This window comes from Bacillus rossius, chromosome 17 (genome assembly GCF_032445375.1).
Source record: "Bacillus rossius redtenbacheri isolate Brsri chromosome 17, Brsri_v3, whole genome shotgun sequence".
NCBI lineage: Eukaryota > Metazoa > Arthropoda > Insecta > Phasmatodea > Bacillidae > Bacillus > Bacillus rossius.
In genome coordinates this window covers 9,380,787-9,405,724 of record NC_086344.1, presented here as the reverse complement: position 1 = coordinate 9,405,724, position 24,938 = coordinate 9,380,787, and the positions used below count along the sequence as shown (strand labels likewise).

Genomic DNA, 24,938 nt, shown 5'->3' with positions numbered 1-24,938 from the left:
ACGAGTACTCCAGGTTCCCTTTTGCCATCCCTTGCAACGACCTATCCTCCACAACCGTCATTCAAGCACTAAATCAGATCTTTACACTCTTCGGATATCCTTCATACATTCACACAGACAGAGGCACATCCTTTATATCCAGAGAACTTCAATCATTCCTACATTCCAATGGAGTTGCTACTAGTCGTACTACACCATACAATCCGTGTGGAAATGGCCAAGTAGAACGTTACAATGGGATAATATGGAGAACTGTATCGCTGGCGCTGAAAACGAAGGGACTCGTGATAACGCAGTGGGAGAAGGTGTTACCTGAAGCGTTGCACTCCATCCGCACACTGCTCTGTACTGCTACTAACGCTACACCCCACGAACGTATGTTCTACCATAAGAGAAAGGCCAGTTCTGGAGTTACTCTTCCTTCGTGGCTTACTACACCAGGGAAAATTCTAATGAAGAATCACGTCCGTCAGAGTAAATATGACCCCCTGGTGCAAGAAGTAACTCTGCTTGAGGCGAACCCTGACTATGCTCTGGTTCAACTTCCAGATGGTAAGGAGACAACAGTCAACCTCAGGCATCTCGCTCCTGCAGGGGATATTGTCAACAATGAATCTAACTTAGAAGACGTGAATTTTCCAAACATCGCTGATGATCCTAATCAACACACTGAAGCATCTGAAGACACCCAGCTGAACCTCACTCCACAAGATTCACCTGAGAAGAACATGAATGATCAAGACCTACCTCAAGTGAACCCAATTCCGACTCCACCCAGATCTCTTCCCAGACCTCAACCTCCACTCCGGAGATCTTCCCGCACCACTAGACCTTCTGAATATCTCAAGGACTATGTCCTTAAATGAAGAGGGGGCGAATGTGGTGATATTGGTTTTAACCTCTTAGCAACCTCTTAGCAACCTCTTTGCATGAACATTGTTTAACCTTCAATATTACCTCTTATTCAAATCTATGTATTAATTCATGTAACAATCTAAGTCATGTTTTGTGCTTAATAAAGCCTTAGTTTCTGAAGATAAGGTTTATTATGTCAACATTAATTCATTATTAATTTTTTTTTTAAATTTTGTGCTAAAACACAAATTATTAGAAGCAAAATAATTTAGAATACTACTCTGTTAAACCTCAGTGAATAACAGTATGACGGACAAATGTTACGTGTTCATCAGCTTATTAAAACTGCGTAACCTGTTATTCAATACTTTTTTGGTTCAGAGTTTTTCAGTGACTCGGAATCCTCCAGATAAACTGTGAAGACATGGTAGATGCAGCCATACACGTTTTTGGATCTGGGCCAGTCGCGAAACGAATCCATGAATTTGGTGCGGTCTCTGGCCATCAGACACCTGGATACCACAAACAATGTAGAGTACGTCATGTGGCAGGTGACTTGTCAGGGTGTTTATACCTGGGACACCAATTTGAGGACTTCATCAAAACCTTTAAAAAATACGACGGCTATCTTTTTTTAACCTACGATGTGCTATAAAAAAAAATTTACATAGCATTACAATTTTATTACCATACGTACAGTCTTAATTATTTTTCTACATAATCGCCAAAACGATCAGGGCATTTGTTAAATCGTAACACAAGCATCTCAATGCCTTCTTGGAAGAAGTCAGCCGCCAGTGAATAGACACACAGGGCCAGCACCTGGATATCCCTCTCCTTCACGGCGCTGGTGTGCGGCGGGTGGACTAATCACGCGACGCACTGGCTCCCGCGTCAAGAATTATTACAAGAGATGCAAATAGTGGGGCAGAATGCACAGTGTGATTACTCCATCTGCCTCACAGCAGCGTCATGAGCACAAGGAAGACCCAGGCGCTGGCCTATTCACTGGCGGCTGACTTCTTCGAAGAAGGCATCGAGAAGCTTGTGTCACGATATGAAAAATGCCTCGATCGTTTTGGCTATTAAGTAGAAAAATAATACCCTGGGGTACTTTCTATGATACATTTATTATGTTATGTAATTTTTTTTTACAACCCACCGGAGGTTGAAAAAAAAAACAGCTCTTGTATTTTCTTATACCTTTTTTTATGATATAAGATTGATTTTTATTTATATGATAAGCTTCTGCGATTTTTTTTATTGGAACAACAAATTATTTACAAATAATGTAAATTTTTTTGAATAGAGTTCAAATATTTAGACTTTTTTTTGTTTACAGGAGACCAAGAAAAGTTGATGCAAAATACAGTAACATAAAAAAATTGAGAAAAATATATGGAACTATACATTGTTGTAAAATTAAATAAAATAAAAACAAAACTGGCAATGTAATTTTAAAACCATTAAAATTTTAATTTTGAAAACATTATTGTTGATCCATCTGATTAGTATAAACATTCAAAAGAAGTAGGTATTTTGATTATTTGTTACCTGTAAATAAGATGTGTATATTATTTATTTTAAAGAAAAAAATTCTTAATAATTCTTTTTAACTTCATATATTTTACATTACTTTGTTAATTTTTTTTTAATAAGCCTTTCATGGTGAGTATATTGGTAATGAATAGTAAAAAATTATTGTATTTGAAATTTTCAGTTAATTTTGAGTTAAATTTCAAATTATTCATGAATAATTAATTTAAAATAATACCCACAGACCTATAGTATGAGTATCATAAAAACTTAGTAAACATAATTTTAAATATAGTCGACGGCCTATAACATTGAGGTGTGGGACTATAAACAGAAGTGAGGCATCAAGAAACCAAAATTCAAGTTAGGGAAAGGCTGCTGGAAATTAAAGTTTCTTGACTTGCACCACCATTATTTTTTATTTTGGGACTTGTACAGCCAGGTAAGTTTCATTACTTTTTCATGACTCTGATGATGTTTATGACCATTTAGCATCATAAGAATGCAAGTATTCAAAAAAGTGTTATGTGTTAGTGAATAGTTTATTATTCAATAATCATGAATAATTTGATGTATGATTGAAATTATTTCTTACCAACAGATACACCAGGTGGGATGGGACTCATTCACAAATAATTAAACTGAAAAAAAAATTAATTTACGAGGCAGAGATGATTTATTGAAGAATTTAGATTTGTTTCCTGCAACATAATACTTTCTCTCTCTCTCTCTCTCTCTCTCTCTATATATATATATATATATATATATATATATATATATATATATATATATAAATTAATTTAAGATTTTTAATAATAATTGGATTAAAAAACTATTATCAAACTAAAATTTCATTGTTTTAGGAAAATGCATAGCCAGTTTTTTTATTGTCTCAAGGGTGGTTTCCATAGTTATTATTCATAAATAATACATACATATATATATATTTGCAAATTACTGAGCTCTCTGCCAAATTTGAGCATAAATTTGAAGCTCTCAAAAGGAATTTTTTATAGTTTGAACTGTCACTGCTCGAGTATGGTTTTATTTCACTGCAATCTGTCTGTGAAAGAAGCTGCAGTAATCCAACCACAACACTGGAAGAATAAACTCTACTTGCCCTGCCGCTCGTGAGCCGCCTGACGTTGCCGTTGCTTATCCTCCTGGAGAAACTAATTCTCGCTTCATAGTTGTTGTTGTCGCTCTTCTTCGGCTGCAACAAACAACCATTGAATGAGCATTCATTTGGGCACGGCAGTTGCCACACTTTTACTTCGGCCATATACCTTAAGCTTTCCCAGTTACATTAAAAATAATTCCTCTGTCTAATCTGAGTATTTGGCATCAAAACACATTTCAACAAACATGCATAACATCTACTTAAACTCTAACACTGACTGACTGACTGACAACGCAAAGCCTAAACTGAAATTTGGGGAAAATATTCTTTGAGTGCCCTAGGGGTGCACTGCACTAAGGACAAATTTTTTAAATTCCATCACTAAAGGGGTGAAAAGAAATGTTATAAGTTTCTATGTAGCAAAATACCACTCACTGACTCACTCATTGCTAATTATCCGTAACTATAAGACCTAAACTAGAAATTTAGGACGTTTATTCTTTTTTCTACGTAGACATCCACTAAGAAAGAATTTTACGAAAATCAGCTACAAAGGCGGGTTGCCGGGGCGTTAAATATTAAAAATTTCCCGTCTTTCTTGTATATGACCTAATGCCCTGGCAGCGTTAGGTACTTCAGCTACTAGACTATAAAATTTTTCCTGTGCATACTTTACAGTTTACTCTGTTTCCCTCATAACTTTTAGAATGAAAAAGAAAATGGATGAATTTGCATAATCAAACTTTTAAGCAATATATTATCAATTGCAACCATGTGAAAGATTGAAGATATATGATTGTGCTTCAAACTAGTTTGCATCCCTTACATTTGATTAATGTTAGTAACATCAGACACGGAAAGTCAACGGCATACAAAATTGCTTTTCAGTTTTAAAATATTATTTTGATATTGTTTTGTACTTAAGATATTGTCAATTTCCCTGTGTTTTCAAGGCTTTAAAGACATCTTTCTAGGTAATTCCCTGAGGTCTCTCTGTTTTTCACATTTTTCCTGATAATGCAACTAGCAATCATTCAATGAGCACACACAACAGTCACGAACAATCAATTGTTCTGAACTGCAAATACAATTTCACAACTGCTACTGTTAATTCCAGTGATAGTGAGTGTGAGTGCGCGGGTGAGTGTGATTGTGTGAGCGAGCTTGTGACCTTGTGTGTGTGTGTGTGTGTGTGTGCGTGTGTGTGCGTGTGTGTGCATATGTGCGTGCGTGTGTGTGTGAGAGAGAGCATGCGTGTGTGTATGTGTATATGTAAAATGCAAAATTATTACATAGTCGAGGGATACTGGATATTGGCCACAGAGACAAGATTTTTGGGTTTATTTTTAGGCCAGTTTCCTTTCTTAAAACAGGAGATTTGTGTGTTATTATTTATATTCTTATTAATTCTGTTAATTCATAAATATAGCATATTATTTAACAAATATTTCAAGATACTTATTTCAGCAAAACTTTGCCATTTTAACTGATAAATAAGGCACTTTTACATTATAATAAATTTTAATAAGTGTGTTTAATTATTGGGATCAGTAAAAATTAATTTCCAAATAGGTATTTAGGTGTTTAACAAATGAAGTAATGTAAAGTAATAGTAATGTAAAATAAAAGTTACAACAGTTGCAAATAAAAAAAACTATATATTATTACTCACCTTTCGGTACAACCTTATGCTAAATAAATTACATTCATTGAATTAAAAACAATATTAAATTCATGATTTCGGGAGCATGTTGGTGTTATATGGTGTATTGACAAGTTTCTTCTAATTATTTTGGTTGTATGATACCCGAAAATGTGACTAAATAATGGATCCCAAGCTTTTAATTATGAGTTCATGAAAAAGGTTTTATGGATTGGAAATCGCAATTCACATACGCAGCACTTGGAAATTATTTAAAGTATTAAATTTATTCTATTTTTACTACACCCTTTCTGGTGCCACTTTCATCAGTAGGGAGAGTGGAGCCACAGTGAAGAGAAGCAACAGGAACCCAGTGACTAACTCCATCTGCACCCTCTCCATCCTGCATCTCTCATCTGTCACACCTGCGCATAGGTTCAGGAAGCCCCGGACTAAAGTGGCATAAGTGATGCATGTTACAGGCACAGCATGTAGTTTTTAAACTAAGCTGTTCCCAGTGGCAAGATACAAGTCTGCGATTATAATGCAACCCCCAATTTTAGTTTCCACAGTTTTGGTGAAAATCATAGCATTATCGTCAGGTAAATCCAGTAATACTGTCCCTAGCCGTACCGAGCAGTAACGAACTATTCCGGCATTGGTGCGGAATAGTTCCCAGAGAGCATGGAGAAATACGATCAAGATGGCTATCTCGGGATTCGAACCTAGGTCCCCAGGAATGTGAGATCGGTGTGTTACCACAGTGTTGTCTCGCTATTTCAGTAGAGTTTTTAGATGTTCAGTCCCTCAATCCATTTAAAAACATTATTCAGAGCTCGACCACGGTCCCATAAGATTAACTTTGTAATTTTTGCATAGGAATTATTCCCTGCCTGTTAGAATTTGCCACAATTTTTTTTCTTCTGTTCAGCTCGAGAGGTCATAAAAAATTGGGTTAGGCTGTGTCGGGATGCAGATACCTCGTACTCAGCTGCAGCTGATAACTAACGGTGATGCCTGCACTCGTACTAGGCCGGGCTACATACCGCCATTTTATCTTCCTTCCTCTCCCTGCAGTGTCTGAGCCGTTCGCTACTGGTGAAAGGCACCTCGTAGGAATCATCACAATTTGTTCTTTCTTCGAATCGTCATTTCTTGCAATTACGATTGTATTAATTTACCATGTGTTTTGAATTTTTAATTTTCTGCACATTCCTTGTAATTTTGTACCACATATTTTTATATCTTTTATATTTTTTTTTATGTGGGTTACATAGATTTTTTTATTTTCTGCACAAAATTAATTTTAGTTGATTAATTCTGGTTAATGAGTGTTTCCAATATCTGATCTCAAAGTAGATGACTCGCACAGAATCAAATGTTTAAGACATTTACCTAGTACTCATAATAAGCTAAAAATATTAAAATTCTGTCTACAATGGCACATGACAAACCCTTACCCTACCTATCTGGTATATGCACAATTTGAATAGGTATACTAAGCCCAATTTATATTTTATAATGTTTCAAAATTCATCCCATTTTCATTACACTCCAATTTTAAAACTAGTATTTCAATTTATAAAAGGTATTGACATTAATAATAGCTTCCATAGTCTTTATAGTCTGATGTTAACAATCAGCCTCTATTTACAATTGCTGAGAAGAAGAAACTTACAGCATCTGATACAAGGATACTGCTTATAACACCATAATTTTACAGTCCCGGCATTCAATTCATTAGAGAAAGACACGAATTTACTGTTTGTACGTAACATTTTACGTTTTAATATTTCCTGCTGATATCATTGTGAAGTACACCTTGAAATGGTACAAATTTCATTCATTTTGCATTTTGCCATCAAACAATGAGGTCACAAACTGATTTTGTATAAATAAAAATAAAATGAATTCAAGGACTGATTTGTAAAAACTCATTTTTGTTTCAAAGTAAATTACTTGAAAATTATGCACCAGAAGAAGCAGATAGCTTTAAACAGTACTGAAAATTTGTGGGTTTTCTTATATGATGGCCATTTGAAATTTGGTAAAAATGTCTAAACGGTTCCAGAAAGAAATTTAATGTTATTAACTCACACTTTTAAAAATGTTTAAATGCTTTATGGTTAATCTGTAAAATTAACACCCAAGAATAGAAATTCATAAAGTAAAATAAAATATGCATCTTGATTTTAGTTGTTAATAACATTTCAAAGGAAACCACATTTTTTCTTCCCTTTCAAAAATGTTATAACAGCAATCTACTGTATTCATAAACAAAGCAAATGAGGTGCAAAGTCACAGCATCATTGGCACTGAGAACTCTTTTTATGTGGCAATGTTTAATGAGAATTTTTGCTTTTGCAGACAACTATATTGGCAGAATTGAACTTAAGATAGAGTAGAGATGTTAAGTTATCTATGTATCCATAGCTCTGTTATTATATCACTGAAGATAATCCTGTTCTTACCCCAATGCTTATGAAATTATTATTCCTAAACTAAAAAACTGTTGAAAACTATGTCTAATGGACATAATCATAAAAAAATTAGTACTATTATTTGGAAGTAAATATTTAAAAATTTTAAAACAGCAGGGACCAACCTTCACTAAAAAATGATGTATGATACTATCCAAGTGAAAAAATAAGTAAAACAATTAGAAACTCTATTGAATCTAGTCAAAAGGTAGCCAAACTCATTTAAATGTTCTCAATAGCGTACTATATGAGTCTAGCATACTAAATGTACCCTCTTAAAAAAATATATTACAGCAGGTACTGACAGAATCAGTCATTTAAGTAAGTAATTTACAGTTACACTTATTATGAAAAGAATATCCATGCATAGTCACCATAAACATACCTGCTTTTCTATTTTCGTGTGCGAGCGGGGTTCGTTTGGTATGATCAGGAATGTTTCTATGTTGTGTTTCTCCAGAAACTTGTTTCTCTTGTTTCCATTGGCTGGCTTGTACTGGAACTCGTTCTCCAGCAGTAGTAATGTGTCTTTGGTGACATGGACATGGCTGAAATATCGTGACATATCTTGGGTTTGGGCTGATAGTAGTTACAATAGTGTAAAATATTGTATATGATTTGTAAGTCACATAAATAATATCGCTACAGCAGAAGTTTTCAATATGGGGTAAATGAATGACTTAATTAAAATAAATAACGACTTGAAGTCTGGGGTCAACTTCGGGTCATTAGTAGGGACAAGAGTATGAGGTGAATTGTGATAAAACCGAAATAACACCATAAAGCAGTTAATATACCATATAACGCCAAAATTCCAGCTAATACACCACAAAGCATCGAAATGCAATTAAAATCATGAAACTAATTTTGTGATTACCAAATTATTATAATTTTAAAGGAGTGATGGGCCAAATCCCAATTTTCTTGAATTCGAATCTCAGTGAGTACCTTGAATATACCCCTCAAATCCGAATATAGGTACCAAGGGTCCCAATAAAATAATGTAAAATAAATGAAAAATATTAACTGTTGTGTTCAAATATTCTAACCTTTAAATGGTCTAACAAACCAAGATTCCACAATCAATAGGAATGAAGGAAAAATTGTCCTAGTGAACTTCAGAGGTTATCACGATTGATTTTTTTAATTTACTTTATTTCCTCTAATATTTTTCATCTTATCTTTTTCCTCTAATATTGAATCCTTAGAATACTAAGAATTTGATGGTATTTGATTATTTAAAGGGTTTGAATGGTCCATCTTTATTTTAACTAATCTCTGGTAACTGCTCATCTTGAAAAATCGAATGAATTGAGCTTAAGATATTGTCACGTCAAGGTCATTAGAGATGGACAAAGGTGATGAAATGCTAATGAAGCATCTATAGGAAAGCCTCGAGGGAACATATCGGTGCACAGCAACGTTCACCATGTTTCCCCACTTGCAAAAAAAAATTTGGGTTCCAACCCACCGGAAATTGTTGGACTGCTAACGAAGTATAAATATTTTCCCCTTCCGTGTTCCGTTTCTGTGTTTCAAGCAGAGGCAGCTGCAGGGAAGGGCCCTGCGGTTTCAATTCGTGATATCGTATTAGAAAAAATTTCAAACACTGTATTTACATGAAGATAATGTAGTTTTTATCAAAACTGATAAAACATAAAATTAAGAGTCACATTATAAACGCAAACTTGCATATTTCAGCTGGAAGATGTAAATTTACAGGGATGGGAATAGCTTAGTTAAAAAACAACACACACTGCCTTGTAACTTTGTCACTTAAGCCACTTTAGACCGCTAGTAATTATTACATCCTGAAACTCCGCTTACTTTAGAAACAACATGAACTGCCTGTGAACTGCATCACTTATGCCACTTTAGTCCCCTCTTGTTTTAAGCTTTCTGAACCTTGCACCATAGCCAAACAACTCTTTTCCTTATAATTGCTGCCATTTTTTTATTGCCGCTTACTGACAGAAAGTGGCACCAGAAAAGCTGCTAGTAAATATCAAAATATGTATGTTATAAATTAACTAATTTAAATAATTTTTTATTTCAGTGAGCTTGAATTTTTCCCATAAAGTATTTTTCATAAACTCATAATCAAAAAGTTTGGGGTCACATTTTTGGGTGAATACAGAATTTTACTGCCACACATAATAACGCAATTCCACTAGAATCGTAAGCATTTATAAAATTTACCCGAGGGAAGAATATAAAAATTTCTTAAGCTAAATTAGCTTGAAATCATTGAAATTTAAGTTCCAGCTTGGCTTAAAATTATGTTTGGAAGAATTAAATTTACAAATTTTACAGGGAAGGGCCTCCATAAAAGTAAATACCCAGGGATCCGCAGAGTCTACGGTCACCCCTGGTTTTACGTGTATGCATCACTGTGGAAAGGATCTAAAGGCATACAAAAAAGACTAAAAAATCATACTCAAAAAAGTGTAGAACATGCCCGAAACAAAAATCTTTTAAGAAATTTCAGCATTAAATTTCACCAAAGATAAAAAAAACCCACAAATGATGACAGCACAAAAATATTGATTTTATCGTATATTTTATTGTTCTATTCTGTTTTGGAAAACTATTGTGTTTGTTTCGTCTTTTCGTTTTGTCGTGTTTTTGTTTCGTTCCAACCGTTGTGCTGATTTTTTTTTGGTTCAATATTTCTGTGTCATCATTTGTGGTTTTTTTATTTTTCGTTTTCTTAGTACATTTTTCTTTGTTTTTCTTTGTTTGTTGACCATATTCCTGTTACGGAATATTTTGTGGTGTTTATATCCTTGTTGACAACAGCAATTTTTTGCCTAATTTTGTGTTTTTTTTTTTGTCTTTTTTGGGTATTTTTATTTATTTATTTATTTTTTAGTTTTTAGTTTTTCTTCAACAGAAAAAGTTCTTAGCAATGGTGTATGTCCAAAAACTTACATCAAGTCATGCACTCCCATTGCACAAATCTTTCAAAGATAAAGGCTGTATTCAGTGCGAAACTAACTGTTAAATGATATGCTTTTTCGGTTTTCTCGGGGTATCTCCCACTGGACTGTTCATTACCTCGAACTAAACCTCCATACCGCTTGGTGACTATTGCGATCTCTGAAATTTGAGGAGATACGTTCGTAGTACCGGACGGTTTGGTTACGAATTGAATTGAATTGAATTGAGCAAATTAAGAGGTTGTGGACTCTGCCCTCCCTCATCGTTGGGCCAATGGGTGGCAACGATTGTTGGCAATAAGTCGGCCAGCTGGTTTATTTACAGCTGAGAGCGCGAGCTTTGCCGCTATAAGCTCCAACAACGGCTAAGAGGGCAGCAGGTCGTGGGTTTAAAACCCACTGCAGTAAGCAGAAGACCTGACGGTCAATAGTACCGATAAATTGAACAGTCCATTGTCCGGCACATAATGACACAAGAACAGAAGATATGGTTCGAAGACCTATTGGAACCTCCCAGTTCGCCATTTCAAGGCGACTGGTCAGAAAGACAGAAGGCTATGGCTGATGTCACAATTGGAAAGAATTTGGATGCAAAGAAAATTACTGTATTGGTGGACAAAATGCTGGAACCAAATATTAATTTGGCAAGTATTGGAACTCCTGGTCGAGAAGAAAGAAAATGGATTGTAAATCTATGGCCCATCATCCATGGACAAGATCGTGCAGTCGTAGGACTGATGTTAAAAGACATTCTGCGTGAAGAAATGCAGAAGAAACATGCTGATAAAGATATTAGTCAAATGGAATCTTTTGATTCAACAAATTGGGACGAGCAACAATTGTTATTTCATGCTGAAAAACTTGTTAAAGATCTTACTCATTACTCAACTACGGAGATTTCTAAGGTAAACAAGAGTGCTACAAACTATATGCTTCCAAGAATTGTGGAATTAAAAGGATTAGTAGATAGAGTATTACTTGATAATGCTAAAATGAAGGGTATTATTGAAACCCAACAACAGATGGCCTCACGAGTTGTTGCTGCTGGACCAACTTATTCATCTACCTTGATCAGTGGGAAAATTGATGAAACGTCAACAGAATGGCCCATTTTGAAGCCAAAGAAGGAAATTGTGTTTGTTCTTCCTGAAAAGGAAGATCAAACAAGTGAAGTTACAAAGAAGGATCTTCTAAGAATAATTAATCCTATCAAAGAGAAAATGCAGTTCCAGAGTATTCGGAAGATCTCAAGAGGAGGGATTCTTATAGAATCTGAAGATATGGAAACTATTGTGAAATTATTGAAGGATGAAAGATTCAAAGAATCGGGAATTCGGGTTGAAAAACCTAAGTCAAGGGGCCCAAAAATTATAATTTTTGATGTGCCCAAAGAGTATGATTCTGAAAATTTTTCAGAAGACCTTTATGAACAAAATCTCTCAGAAATTGATATTTCTAAGGAAGAGTTTATCAAAGATTTCCAAGTGAGAACTAAACGTGTACGTAAGGATAAGACGGACAGAATACACATGTTATGAATATAACAACATTATATCTATATGGGGACAAGGCAATATAACCTCTTACTAACCCCAAAAAACCAAATAATTGAAAATAATTTAAATGAAGATTACAGGATTTGAAGGTAAAATTATTATTATTGTTAAATACAGTGCAAAGTGTGTATTTTGTAGAATAAAATTTAATGATCAGTTTGACTTGTTGATGTAAATGTGTTTAATAAATATTTGTTTATGTTATCTTGCAAGATTGATTGATGAGTAGGGACTAAATTTTATGGTTTTATTTCTAGAACAATTTGGTTTTTAAAACAGGATATTTTGAGTCATTGTTTTAATTTTTATATTGTCTTTACTCATTAAAAAAATTAATGTGTTATTCAACAAAATAAAACTAAAATATTTCTTAATACTGATTTTACTAAAATAGTCTCATCTTGATTGACACCTGATGCACTTAAACAGCACTTACCATGTCTAGAACTGAACTATACAGCAAAATAAAAAATTAATCTTAAATTTTTGTGAGTTTGAAACACGTGCCCTGTGTAATGTAAAATCGTGTTACTAATGTAAGGCACATGCAAGTTCAGACAATATATTTCTCATTTTTTTCCAAATTATTTTAGTACCAAATTCATGCTTAATAAATCATTGAAAGGTTTTACCATTAAGTTTTGTCAAAGACTGATTGATTTCATGATTCTAGTTAAAGGTTGGTGCTAAATGGTGTATTAGCTTGCATTTCGGTGTTAAATGTTGTACAGACATGTTTTGTGGAATTATATTTCGGGTTGATTGCAATTTACCACATAATTTTGTCTATGTTGATGAGACAGGGCAATAACACTTGGTTGGACAGGGAAAAACTGAGAACACTTGAAGAAATTTTCTAAAGACGAGTGTGAGAACACTGATTCATGACTTCCAGCAGAGTTACTGTTTATATCAGTGACCCGTGCACGCCGACGTGCGCTCTCGGAAGAGGAGGAGGCGGCTCACCCGGGTATGCCCGCCTGCTCCATGTGGTTGGCGATGATGGCGTCCTGGGACCAGATGTCGTACTGCCACTTGCACACGCCCAGCAGCCCGCTCAGCACCTTGCCGCTGTGCACGCCGATGCGCATGTTCAGCCGGTCGTTCAGCCGCCTGGCGCCCCTGCGCACACAGCTTCCACATCGCAGCCAGTCACCGGGTCCCGGGTCCTTGGAGCCTCGTCGCAGCCACTGTCGTGCTTAACCGGGGACAAGATTTTATGGTTTTATCATTAGCTCAATTTCGTTTTCAAAACAGGAGATTTCTGCACTATTGTTTTTATTTTTACACAGTATCTTTGATGATAAAAACATGTGTATACTATTTCAACAGTTATGAATCTGAAATATTTCTTAGTTATTACTGCTAGAGGCAAGGTTAAATAATGGGGAATAGCGATAAAACAGAGAAATTAAGTCAATACACCGCCAAATACTGAAATAGAAGTCAATAACGCCTCAATTATCGTATTTAGGATATTAAAATATAGAATTTAATTTTCATGAAGCTTTAGTTTAATTTTTATTTAAAAACATAAAATATCAAGTTCTAAGTAAAACAATATTTAGTTTCTATCTATGGAGTTTTAAAAGTAAATAAAAGCAGTCTATAGCTATACAAGGGTACAGGCCTACATAGGAACATCTCAAGGAAATGTATAAATATTATTATTTTGGACTTTTAACATTGCACACTGATTTTTTATTATTGCATGTTTTATTCGCAGGATTTGTTTAACTTATTCTCATCAGATGAAGTATTGTTTTATGTACATATTTTAAGTGTCTTACCACAAATTGATCAATGTAATTTTGTTCTATATATGTGCATTACATTTGTTTGAATTTTTAATGACAATAAAGACGATACTCACTATTTTTAAAGATGAAATTAGCTTTTTTGTAACACCATAAAATCTATGCTTTACTTATTACAAAAAATAGGTACCTTTCATCTGACACATTCTGCACTTATAGCATAAAATCATTAGTTCCTAATAAGCAAGTTTAAAACAGAACTATGTACAAAAATTAAAATATAAAATAAATCCTCAAATTTTTGTGTGCTTGAAAAATGTGCCGACCATTAATGTCAAAACGCATTCATAAAATGAGATGCAAGATCAAAGAACATTGATGATAATTTTTTCCAATCCATGTCCATACAGTTCATACATTTTGATACAAATTCATGCAAAAAATTACTTTTAATTTAATTACTATAATAAAAGATAACATTTTAAAATTTGGGTTAATATTTGTCAAACTGCTGATTGATTTCATGTTTTTAGTTACATTTCGGTGCTAAATGGTGTATTAGCTTGCATTTTGGTGTTAGTATATGTTGTATTGACATTCTTGCGGTGTTATTTTGGTTTTATCATAATTCACCATATAATCTTGTGTCTAGCAATTAACGACCTAGAAGCCAGCAAGTAGTTTGTGATCCAACCTACTTATTGGTCAAATCTATTTTTTTTCTTCTCAAATACGGACCTCGACTTCAATTCTCATAACAGTGCCTTGAAAAAAAAAAATTAGATTACAACATGTAGGAACATAAAAGTTATAAGCGTGGAGAAAAATTTTAACTAATTAAATTAGAATGTTTTAAAATAAAAGTTAGCACTTTTATGTGTTTAAAATAAACTTTTTTTTAAAATTGTTCTCTGAAATGCTAAATAAAATAGTGGCATTTACATATAACAAGTCTTTGATAGCTGAATAATGTAGTTCTTGTCCACTAGGCAGGTACTAGGATTTCTGAATATACGTTCCTCAGATATTCTTCTTTGAATCTTCAATCTTATGAATACTAAAGGTTTGATGGTATTTGAGAATTTTTTTTGGCCCAGCAACTGATTTTAACCCTTTTTTTTGTTTTCTTTTCAGCAAGGTTGTAAGAAATTTTAACTGCCCCGAAATCCAAGAAAATCTATCATTCGCACCAAAAAATTGAGAGAATTTGAAAGCAACAGTAGGCAAAGTGCTTTTACCCCCTCTGCCCCCCCCCTCAACCGAAATGAATTTCAGCTCATGCTCCTGGGACATAATGTATATTTCCACCCCCTTTTATGTCTCAATGACTAGTTTATTAGAGACAGGAGAACACTCTACACTCAGGAGAGATTAGGGAAGGAATCCTACATATGGGCCATAAGGAGCCATATAGAATTTGTCTCAAAATGATTTGGGGGAAACTGTAGAGTACCAAAATTGGGATAAATGGACCGGGACACGATCCAGAGTCCAATCTAGATCAGTGCTCACAGCTAGGTTCTCACAACAAAGAACAACTTGAAAAACAGGGAAAATTCAGGGAAATGAAAATGTCTTCAAAAACCTGGACAACACCCGGAATTTCACAAAACCTTGATTGCAAGACAGTATCAGTAATTTTTTGTACTTAAATGTCTTCAAACTTGGTGTGTATTTTCATTATAATTCTAGAAATGTTAATAATCTCTAATTCTAGCATTGATAAAACATACGGGAATTAATTTGAAGCATGATCAATCATTAATTTTTTATCGTACAAATATATTTGTTTCATTTATCAGACTGGCAGTGTTGGTAACGGGAACAGACAGACTGTGCATTATAATAAGTCAGTCATATTGCCAATCTGATTGATTATACAGGGGAAAGAGTTATATCGAACAGGGAAGAGAGGGGAAACAGGGAACACGGTTGAAGAGCGAGAGTGGGCACCCTGGCGTAGTCGAGTCTCACCTGACCTCCTTAATGATGGAGATCATGTCGAGCCCCAGCCGGACGCAGCTCTTGGCGTGCGACGGGTTCACGGCGGGGATCCCGGACACACAGTTGTAGCAGTCCCCCAGGAACTTGATCCTCAGCACCCCGTGCTCCTGAGGGGACGACAACGGGACGGTCGGTCATACCCGCCCGGCATCTTTCCCTCGGCACAATCGGGACCACGGGCGGACCAGAGCACCCAACATCAGTGTACATCCTGACATCCAGTCAATCCCGACGGGTTTAAAAATTATATATATATGCTTTGTTTTGTTAATTGTGCGTTAGTTTGTAAGTTTAAAACTTAGGTATACATTAGTATTGAAACTAAAAATAAGCTGCAGGAAAAGTTGTAGGCGTATTTAGTTTCAGGCATTTCAAGGCCAATTCCATGTAATCCATATTTCCAGTGATCTGGACAGGATTAATGTCCCATCTTGTCTGGAGTAGCGGGACTACGTGTAGTTTTAACGGGAATATCATTAAATAAAAATAAACGTATGTACAATACAATGGTAATTTATGTAATTAATAACTAAAGTAAGGCTTCAGGAAACAAAATGCAAGTTATTAAAAAAGTCTGCGGGAAATTAAAATTTTGTGACTTTCTACACAGCTGCTATTTAGGGATTTTTTTTTTGACTATCCAGACCGGTTCTTCAATTTTGTTATTTTTTTGTGACTTTTATAAATTTCGTGGCCTGTATACTGCGTGCCACATACAGTAAAACCCCTTTTTAACTATTCAAGGGGGTGTATGAAAATGTTGTAAAATAAGGGAAATGTGTAAAATTCCTTTTTTTTTTGCCCGAAGAACTGTTATATTATAACACCTAAACACAGTGTACTCTGGTATACACATAATTATTCATTATGAGTGTCTGACACATAGTTATATATATATATTCTGTAGAGGGTAAAAATTGGCACAGTCTATGTACATACTTCCTTACTTTAACTAGCAATTCATACTAACATTAGACATTCATAGGCTAAGAATATTAATAAAAATAATACAGATAGTAATAAAAGTTTACTAATGCATAAGTTTAATTTTTAAATGTAAAAAAAAAAGAAACAACTCATACAGTCTATCTACACACACACAAGGCAACTACATACTATATTAAATTCCAGTTTACAATTACTACAATATAGGTTATGAAAGAGATTTAAAATTAATCCCAGAAAAAGCAAATAAGTATGTATAGGTTACAAAAAAGAATTTACAATTATATCAACACTATGTGAAAAAATCTGAAATTTTTGTTTGCTTTAATTGCTGGCTGCTCAGTTCTTCTATATTTTTGTCTATATGGTTCAACTGGTCAAACAAACTGTCAGGACAGTTTAACCCAGAAAAAAAGTTTCTCAAAACAGAAACTGCTTTGAGAGCTTCATGCTTGTGAGGCATAAGGATTTCTTCATCTTCACCACCATCATCTTCTTCAGGTTGCTGTTCCCTCATATGCGAACTGACAATTTCATCAATCAATTGTACTTCTGTTGTTTGCACATGACTGTCAATATTGACAAAGTCGCTAAACAAACTGCCTGTTTGAATTTTCTTCCAGTCTTCTTCCTCTATGCTGCTGCCTGGTTCACTGTCCTCATTTGTACACACTGTTCCTGAGATTTGGAAACCTGTGTTCCTGAAACAATTCTAAATTGTTGTTGATGCAACTTGTTTCCATGCATAGGCAATTTCATGCACTGCATCCAGAACATTGATTTTTTTTTCTTGTGGTTTTTGCCAGCATCCAAGAGATTCAACATTTTTGGACAATCCTTTTCCTGTATTTTAACTTGAAGGCATGAATGATGCCCAAGTCCAAAGGCTGAAGCTCCCTGGTGCAGTTTGCAGGGAAAAAAACAAGCTGTACATTCCTTAAATTCAAGTTTTGAGGGTGAGCTGGGCACTGGTCAAGAAACAGCAAAATTTTTCTTCCATTAACACCCATTGATGCATCCAGAGCACGCATTTGCTGTTCGAAGATTTTTGATGTCATCCAGGCCTTTTGATTTGCCAAATATTTTTTTGGCAAAGTTTTTATGTTTTTCAAACAGCTTGGCTTTTGTGCCTTCCCTATCACTAGGGCCTGGAATTTTTCGCGATCGCGAATTTTGCGAAAATTCGCGCGAACTTCACATTAAAATGTGAAAAGTAAGTACATTCGCGAAAACCACAACATTTCTATATTACACTGCGAATATATCCCCGAAAAGTACCATTACAGTAGAATCCCGCCGATGCGAGCCCCTCTGATGCGTCCATTCCGTTTATATGACCGTTTTTTGAGAAAACATGAAAAATTTAAGCAGAGAAAGTCAAAAATTTGAGTAAAATCGGCTGAAAAACAAGTCTGTTACACTTTGTTGGGCTCTATGTGTTCACGTTTATCTTGGCGAGAGCTGTACTGTAAGCAGCCAGGCATACAAAAGACGTCTAAAAATAGATACCACCCCTCTAGACTGGCCACGCGGCAGTGTCTAGACGAGCTCGGCGCCTCCACTATCGCACGAAAAGCCGTCTCAGCTGTCATGTTATCTTACCCGCCGGCGGCTTGACGTCATAGTGACGTGACGCGACGCTACCTCTCCCATCCCCTGCTAATTCTTCAAGGCTCATCCCTCCCAGAGCCACAAACCATGTAAAAACAACCCCCCCCCCCTTTTTTTTACCGCTAACATTTCAACACATTCCCTCCCTTATTTCAACCTTCTGCGTGAAAAACTGTCAGCGTGTTTTTTTTTCTCTTTTTTTTTTACGCTGCGAAGGGACATGGAAAAGATAATTGCTTGAGCTGTCAAAATAAACATCGCTGACGGCAAGGGCGGAAGCGCATCCTGTCGGTCTGTCGCTGTGATTATCTACTCCAAAAACATGTCACAGCATTTCAGGATAGCATTGTTCTTATTTCTTTCGTTTATAGCCGAATGTTTTCTACTTGATCCACACAAGGTTAAAGTATCCTTTAACCCAAGTCTTGTGTTTCAGCATAATTACCTTATTTTTACATAAGCCGTGTTCGTGTATGGTTTTGATGCTCAAAATTGATCTGGGGTATAGTTCACACTAAGTTTCTTCTCATTTGTGCGCTGGGGTTTGTTCAAGTGGCAACCCAGTGTTTCTCCACTCCATTAAATACGAGCATATCAGTATCAGAAACATGGGTTTTATTGTACTGACAATAGCACAGTGATGTGCAAATTTTGCAACTGTAAAGTTTCATGGGATAGAAAAGATTTCATTGACAAACACCTAAAGTTGGCTAAGCATGTGGCATTGGCAGCCAAAAAAAAAAAAAAAATAAATAAACTTGTAGTTGCAAACATCTATAGCAACGTGTCTGTTTTGTGTAACTGTTTTGGATTTAATTGGCTGTTATTATGCATATTAGCCTATTCCTAGTATACATGGATTGTTTATTAAATATGTAAACTATTATATTCAATAACTGCACAATTTAGTCAACATTTAAAATACCGGTAAAATTTCCATTGCATAACGAAAATACCGACTTTAAACCACCGCTTTTCTAATTTGAAAGTACCGCTTTTTGCATATTGAAAACACCGAAATTTTCCAGGCCCTACCTATCACCAATGGCTGAAGTTTCTCACTGCCATCTGAATTGCTCATTAGCAAAACAGTGAGCCTTTGTTTACTAAGTTTTCCACCATGACACTGCTCTCCTTTCAAACACAGTGTTTTGTCTGGGAGTAGAGAATAAAACAGGCCTGTTTCATCCGCATTAAAAATGTCTTTCGGTGCATACCCTTGTATGTAATTGGGTAACTGCTCTTGTTTCCACGCTTCTACAGTTGTAGAGTCTACACTTCTACTTTCTCCACATACTGCTTTATATATAAGGTTATGTCTGTTTGAAACGGTCAATCGAACCATTGGATGCACGAAACTCATCTAATATTCCTAGCTGTGTTGCTATAAATAGTGCCTTGTCTCTTAACAAAACACAGTTTATTGGTACATTTGAGGCCCTTGCACCGACAAACCATTCCTTCAAAAGTACTTCAAGTTCCTCGTATTTCGATGCACGAACGTATTTTCGCTTCTTCGAAAAACTACCACACTGCGATGACCTTTCTTGTATCATGTCGGATTTTTCACAATTGTGTTCAGTGTTGAAATCGGGATGCCTAACCTCTCAGCGAGTGAAACACGAGTACCTACAAGTTCGTCCACGCACTTTAAAAACTTAAGTTTTTCGTCAATTGATAATGTTTCACGTTTTTTACCTGTTGCCATCTTGTTAAAAAAAACAGTAATTACAGGGGTAAAAAATGTTTTTTCCTTTCACGATACTGCCGACCACGTTGTCAATAACAGACTTGACAAAGATACATGCCGGAAATCCTGAATGTATTCTCGTGAAGTCCATGATTATACCAGTGTTGGCAGCCTGTTGATACCGTTTTTAATAGAAGAGAACTTCGAAACATTGACGGGATATAGGGCTAGTGTTACCAAAAGCAGTTAGGATTTTGTATTTCAAACAAAAGTTATATCTTCAAAGGTAAGATCTCCATGACAAACACGGGAATAACGAATTTATGTAGGTCATAGCAAAAACAAACAGCGTAAATAGCGGGAAGTAGGTTATGGGCTTGTTGTAATAAACGGGAATTAATTGCATTGCATCAAATGAGGTTAAAACGGGCCCAAAAAAAAATAGTGCAAATAACGGGAAAACGTAAAAAGCGGTAATGTAAAATCGGGCTTCTACTGTATCTGCGAGCCTTAGCGCCACAAGAATAAATCTTATCGGTGATGTCAAAGTTTCTTTTTTGCCTGAAATGGCAAGGCAATGTCTAAACAGCTTGATTTCACTCTCTCTGCACCTTCACAACCACGTATGGTTAGAGATAAGATTTTACGGTTTTATTTTTTGGCCAAATTCGTTTTTAAAATAAGAAATTTTGGTGTTATTGTTTTTTTTATTTTTTATGAATTCTGTTTAATCATATTATTGAACACAGATGACACACACATGTTTTATGATACTTATTTCACCAAAAGTTGTGTCATTTTGACTCATAGATGATGCACTTGGAACAGTAAAAATAAATCTGCAAGTACTGGTTTGAAAAATGTAACCACGTTATAATGTAAAAATGAGTTACTATTAACAGTTTTAAGATTAAAAAAAGAGTGAAATAAATCTTTTCAATCTACTTAGTACATATATTTTCGTAAAAATGCATTACATTCATTGAATTTAATATTATCAAATGTTATGTTTTCGTGATTTAAGTTACGTTTTGATTGATTGAAAATGCTGATAAATTTCATCGATAGTACATAGTTGCATTTCGGTGCTTTATAGCATACTGACTTACATTTTGTTGTTAGATGGTGTACTGACCTGCTTTTCAGTAATATAAATTCAGTGTTATTTCAGTTTTATCACCATATGACCTTGTGCCTGCGCGTGGCTGTGGACCTGAGCTCATGCGTGCAGACGTGTGGCAGACGGAGAGGGGCCGGGCCAGGCTCACCTCGCAGGCGTCGTCGAACCGACCGAAGAGCTCGTTCAGCACCTCGACCAGCTTCTGGACGGGCAGGGACACGGTCAGCTGCGAGTAGTTGACCACGTCGGCGTACAGGATGCTGACCTTCTGGTGCTCCTTCACGTACATGTCGCTGTCGGGTCAGAAGGCACTGCAATGTCACTCCGCCGCTCGTCCGAGCCGAGACACTGGCCCATCTTTATATCATGCGGTTTTTATATCGCGTCAAAATCACACACAAAATACAGTAAAAAGGCTTTAATCCAGCTCGTTCTGTACCACGACAGTGCAAGATTAGCAATTAGCCAGATTATCAAATGTCAATAGAGTTTTAAAGGGCATACCAAAGAAAAATTAATATATACAGTACAATGGTACACCACAGTACTGTCCAATGAAGAATGGAATGCCTTGCCATCCGAAATTCCTACGATGGCCATAAAGTGCGTCGGTCATGGACCATTGTAGGTCCTAAACTGAAAACTGGTTCAGGTATCACAATATAAAATTTAATGAGCAACTCACTATGCATTTTACTTTTGCAAGTTTATGTACAATTTTCTGTGGCATGATTTTTTATTATTTATATTATAAGTGCATGTCATTAAGTTAATATTTAATTTTATTATATTGGTACATTAGTATTACTAAAGTAAATCTTCATCTGCCCCAAACGTTAAACAGCTGAAGACTAAACCTTACCATTAGATTAATCATTAAATAAATTAACATAACTGTACATGTAGTATGTATGTATATATGTACATGTATGGGTATGTGTGTATATATATATATGTACACACACACACACATTGACAAAATAAATACGAAAATAAAAATGTTAATTTATATTCTGTTGTAATAACGCCTATGTAAAGAAGAGCTGCCAACAATGCTGATGTTTGTGTTTCCTTCTAAAAGTATACTGTGTAAACACAGGCCGCTCTGCTGCTAACATAAAAGACACTAAAATGGTCTGTGAAATGTAACCCGCTAAAAGCGGGAAACTCCATAATGAAATTAAAACAGGCAGTAACCATAAACTTTGAACAAACTAAAAATGTTAGCAGCGCTGTGATGCGACCTAGTGACCGAGGTGAGCAACCCAAATACCCCCAAAACATTTCAGTGAGTGCAGCTTGGTTGGTGCCGAAACACAGGACCTTCCGCTGTTCAAAGTGCTCAAATGCTCATCCACACTTAGTCAAACCTTCCTGTCCCACAGGCCAATTTTCATTTTATTTTATTCAGGCTTTATGCCTTCTCAAAAACTAAGCCCACACAGCACACAATGTTTCTGATACATTTCCAGAAGGGGTAACATCAATTTGAACATTATAACTAGCAATGCATTGTTTCTACCTTTTTTCCTGTTCTCAATTTTGTTCTGATTTTTAAAAATCTGTTTTCAGGTCTCCACTGACTCACACCCAATTATGCATTACACCAAAGATGAAGCACATCATTATTTGTTTTAAACAGTATTTTTTTTTTAGAAAAAACAAAATGTCTTTAACTCGTGTTTTCAGAATCAATTTTAGACATGAAACGGCCTGTAATAATTTTTGAAATCACTCCAGAGATTTGCATTATAAATTTTTCTTCATTTCTCATCCCATTCTTCATTTATACAGCTCAAATCTCATGGTTTACACATGTTGCTATCTCAGAACAAATTTCAAAGGAAAGCACAAAGTTGATCGCCAAGGATATGCCTATCCATAAAAGAGGTAGCAATTTAAATGTTTCAAACTAAATGCATATCTCTCTTCTAAATGATTTTGCTAAAATCTTTGATAAAATTATATTTTAACATCTTCAATTGAACTTAAAAACTAGATTAACTGATTCACAAAACAAGGTTTCTGAACTGTTAAAACTACCATGACAAACTTAGTTTCTTTTCTCAATGCTATATACTCTGAAGCAATTACACATGGTCAAGTCAACGCTTGTTATTTCGATTTAGCTAAAGCTATTGAGACTGTCAATTATCAAATATTAATTTTACTATAATAATATTAATTGTTTTAAATTGGGCCTAAGTGATAAATATTTTAACTAGTTAACTAGTTATCTTAATAAAAAATTTTGGTTCTCTAGTACAAAATATAAAATCTAATCAGTTGGCTATTCCTGGTATCCCACAAGGTGGTACCCTATCTCCTCTACTTTTCAATATATACATTGATGATATAATATTAGGATTAAAGAACTCAACTGGGACTATATTCACTGATGACAAAAAATTTACGGGAAAATTTCCTCTTATCATGACAGTTATTTACTCCAGTGTAACATTAAAGGGGTTGTTGAATAGTGCAACTCTAAATTGGTACTTCTTAATGATGAAAAGACTACTATCATTTCCTTCACGAGAAAACTCCATCCTATTATATATGAATACAGACTACACATTTCACTTATTTTGAAATCACAACATGTTAAACAACTAGGCATTTTACTCTATCAAAAGCCATTTTTACGTATTTCCATCTTCATATAGAATTCCTTCTGTCTTATTCTAACAACATACTTAGGTCTCATCAAGTTTACTACCTTCAACACCTCAAAACTTGATTCCATTCTTTCTCTACACAGTTTTAGTAAGATCTGAACTTGAATATGGTTCAATAATTTGGAACAGTTCAACAACACTGATAGTGAAAAACTCAATAGAGTTCAATTAATAATTTATAATTTCATGAACAAAAAACCCAAATTTAAATATTTTGGTTCTCTTTCTACTAGATTCTATATTTGTATATAATTGTTATAATCACAACCTTACTTGTCTTTATATTGACACCACGGGGGAGGTGGGGGGGGTTATGTGATCTATCAATCTCTATCAATAATTTTTGTTGATGCTCCAATAAAAACTCCCATGCTTAAACCACTAGGTGCGTTGTGTACCGCAGACATGAGCGCCACCAGATGGATGGGCACGTGGACCCGGCTGGCGACTCTGTCTCTGGGCCTGACGTGACCCGTGTGGGTGCTAGGCTCAACCCCCCCCCCCCCCCTGCTATACAGTGTTAGAACCTACCCTACCAACCCACTCTGAGCGGTGGGCATGCTCTCACACTGCCGAATGATGGTCGTTAGTGGTCTCTTAGGGCGTCCCACACGCCCCGGTCCATTATGCAGGAAGCACACCTAGTCGAACAATAAAGTACTCACGGATATGGTTGGAGGGTGTAGTTAGAGTCAAGACGTACAAGGGTTAACACAGTTGTGAAAAAAAGCTTTACATAATAAGCTGCAAAAAAATTTCAACAGCAATTTAAACGGTTTAGGGGCGGACCAGGACACCACGTGATCTGGCCTAGAGATTAAGTCACGTCGTTGATTAAAGATGTTCTTCTGGATGTAGATGATTAATAAGGCAGTCTGCTACTCAGGACAGGCCTTGAAGATTAAGAAAAAGGTTTAAAACAGTATTAGGGACGGCGGATGCTAAAGACCAGTTGCAATAGAACGGTGAAGTCGACGAGGTGCGTAGGAAACGTACTACTCCGGG

General features: G+C 35.5%; 1 protein-coding gene across 4 annotated transcripts in view; it reads right to left on the bottom strand.

Moving 5' to 3' along the window:
• Nucleotides 1-24,938, bottom strand: part of LOC134541023 (adenylate cyclase type 2-like) — a 469,698-nt gene that overhangs the window by 115,276 nt on the left and 329,484 nt on the right. For all 4 annotated transcript variants that reach the window (XM_063384159.1, XM_063384162.1, XM_063384160.1 and 1 more), the window contains 5 exons: nt 21,404-21,548; nt 15,860-15,996; nt 13,095-13,250; nt 8,019-8,181; nt 3,512-3,604 (listed from right to left, as the gene is read on the bottom strand). In XM_063384159.1, the coding sequence (XP_063240229.1) occupies nt 3,512-3,604; nt 8,019-8,181; nt 13,095-13,250; nt 15,860-15,996; nt 21,404-21,548 (694 nt within the window). The remainder of the gene's footprint in view (nt 1-3,511; nt 3,605-8,018; nt 8,182-13,094; nt 13,251-15,859; nt 15,997-21,403; nt 21,549-24,938) is intronic.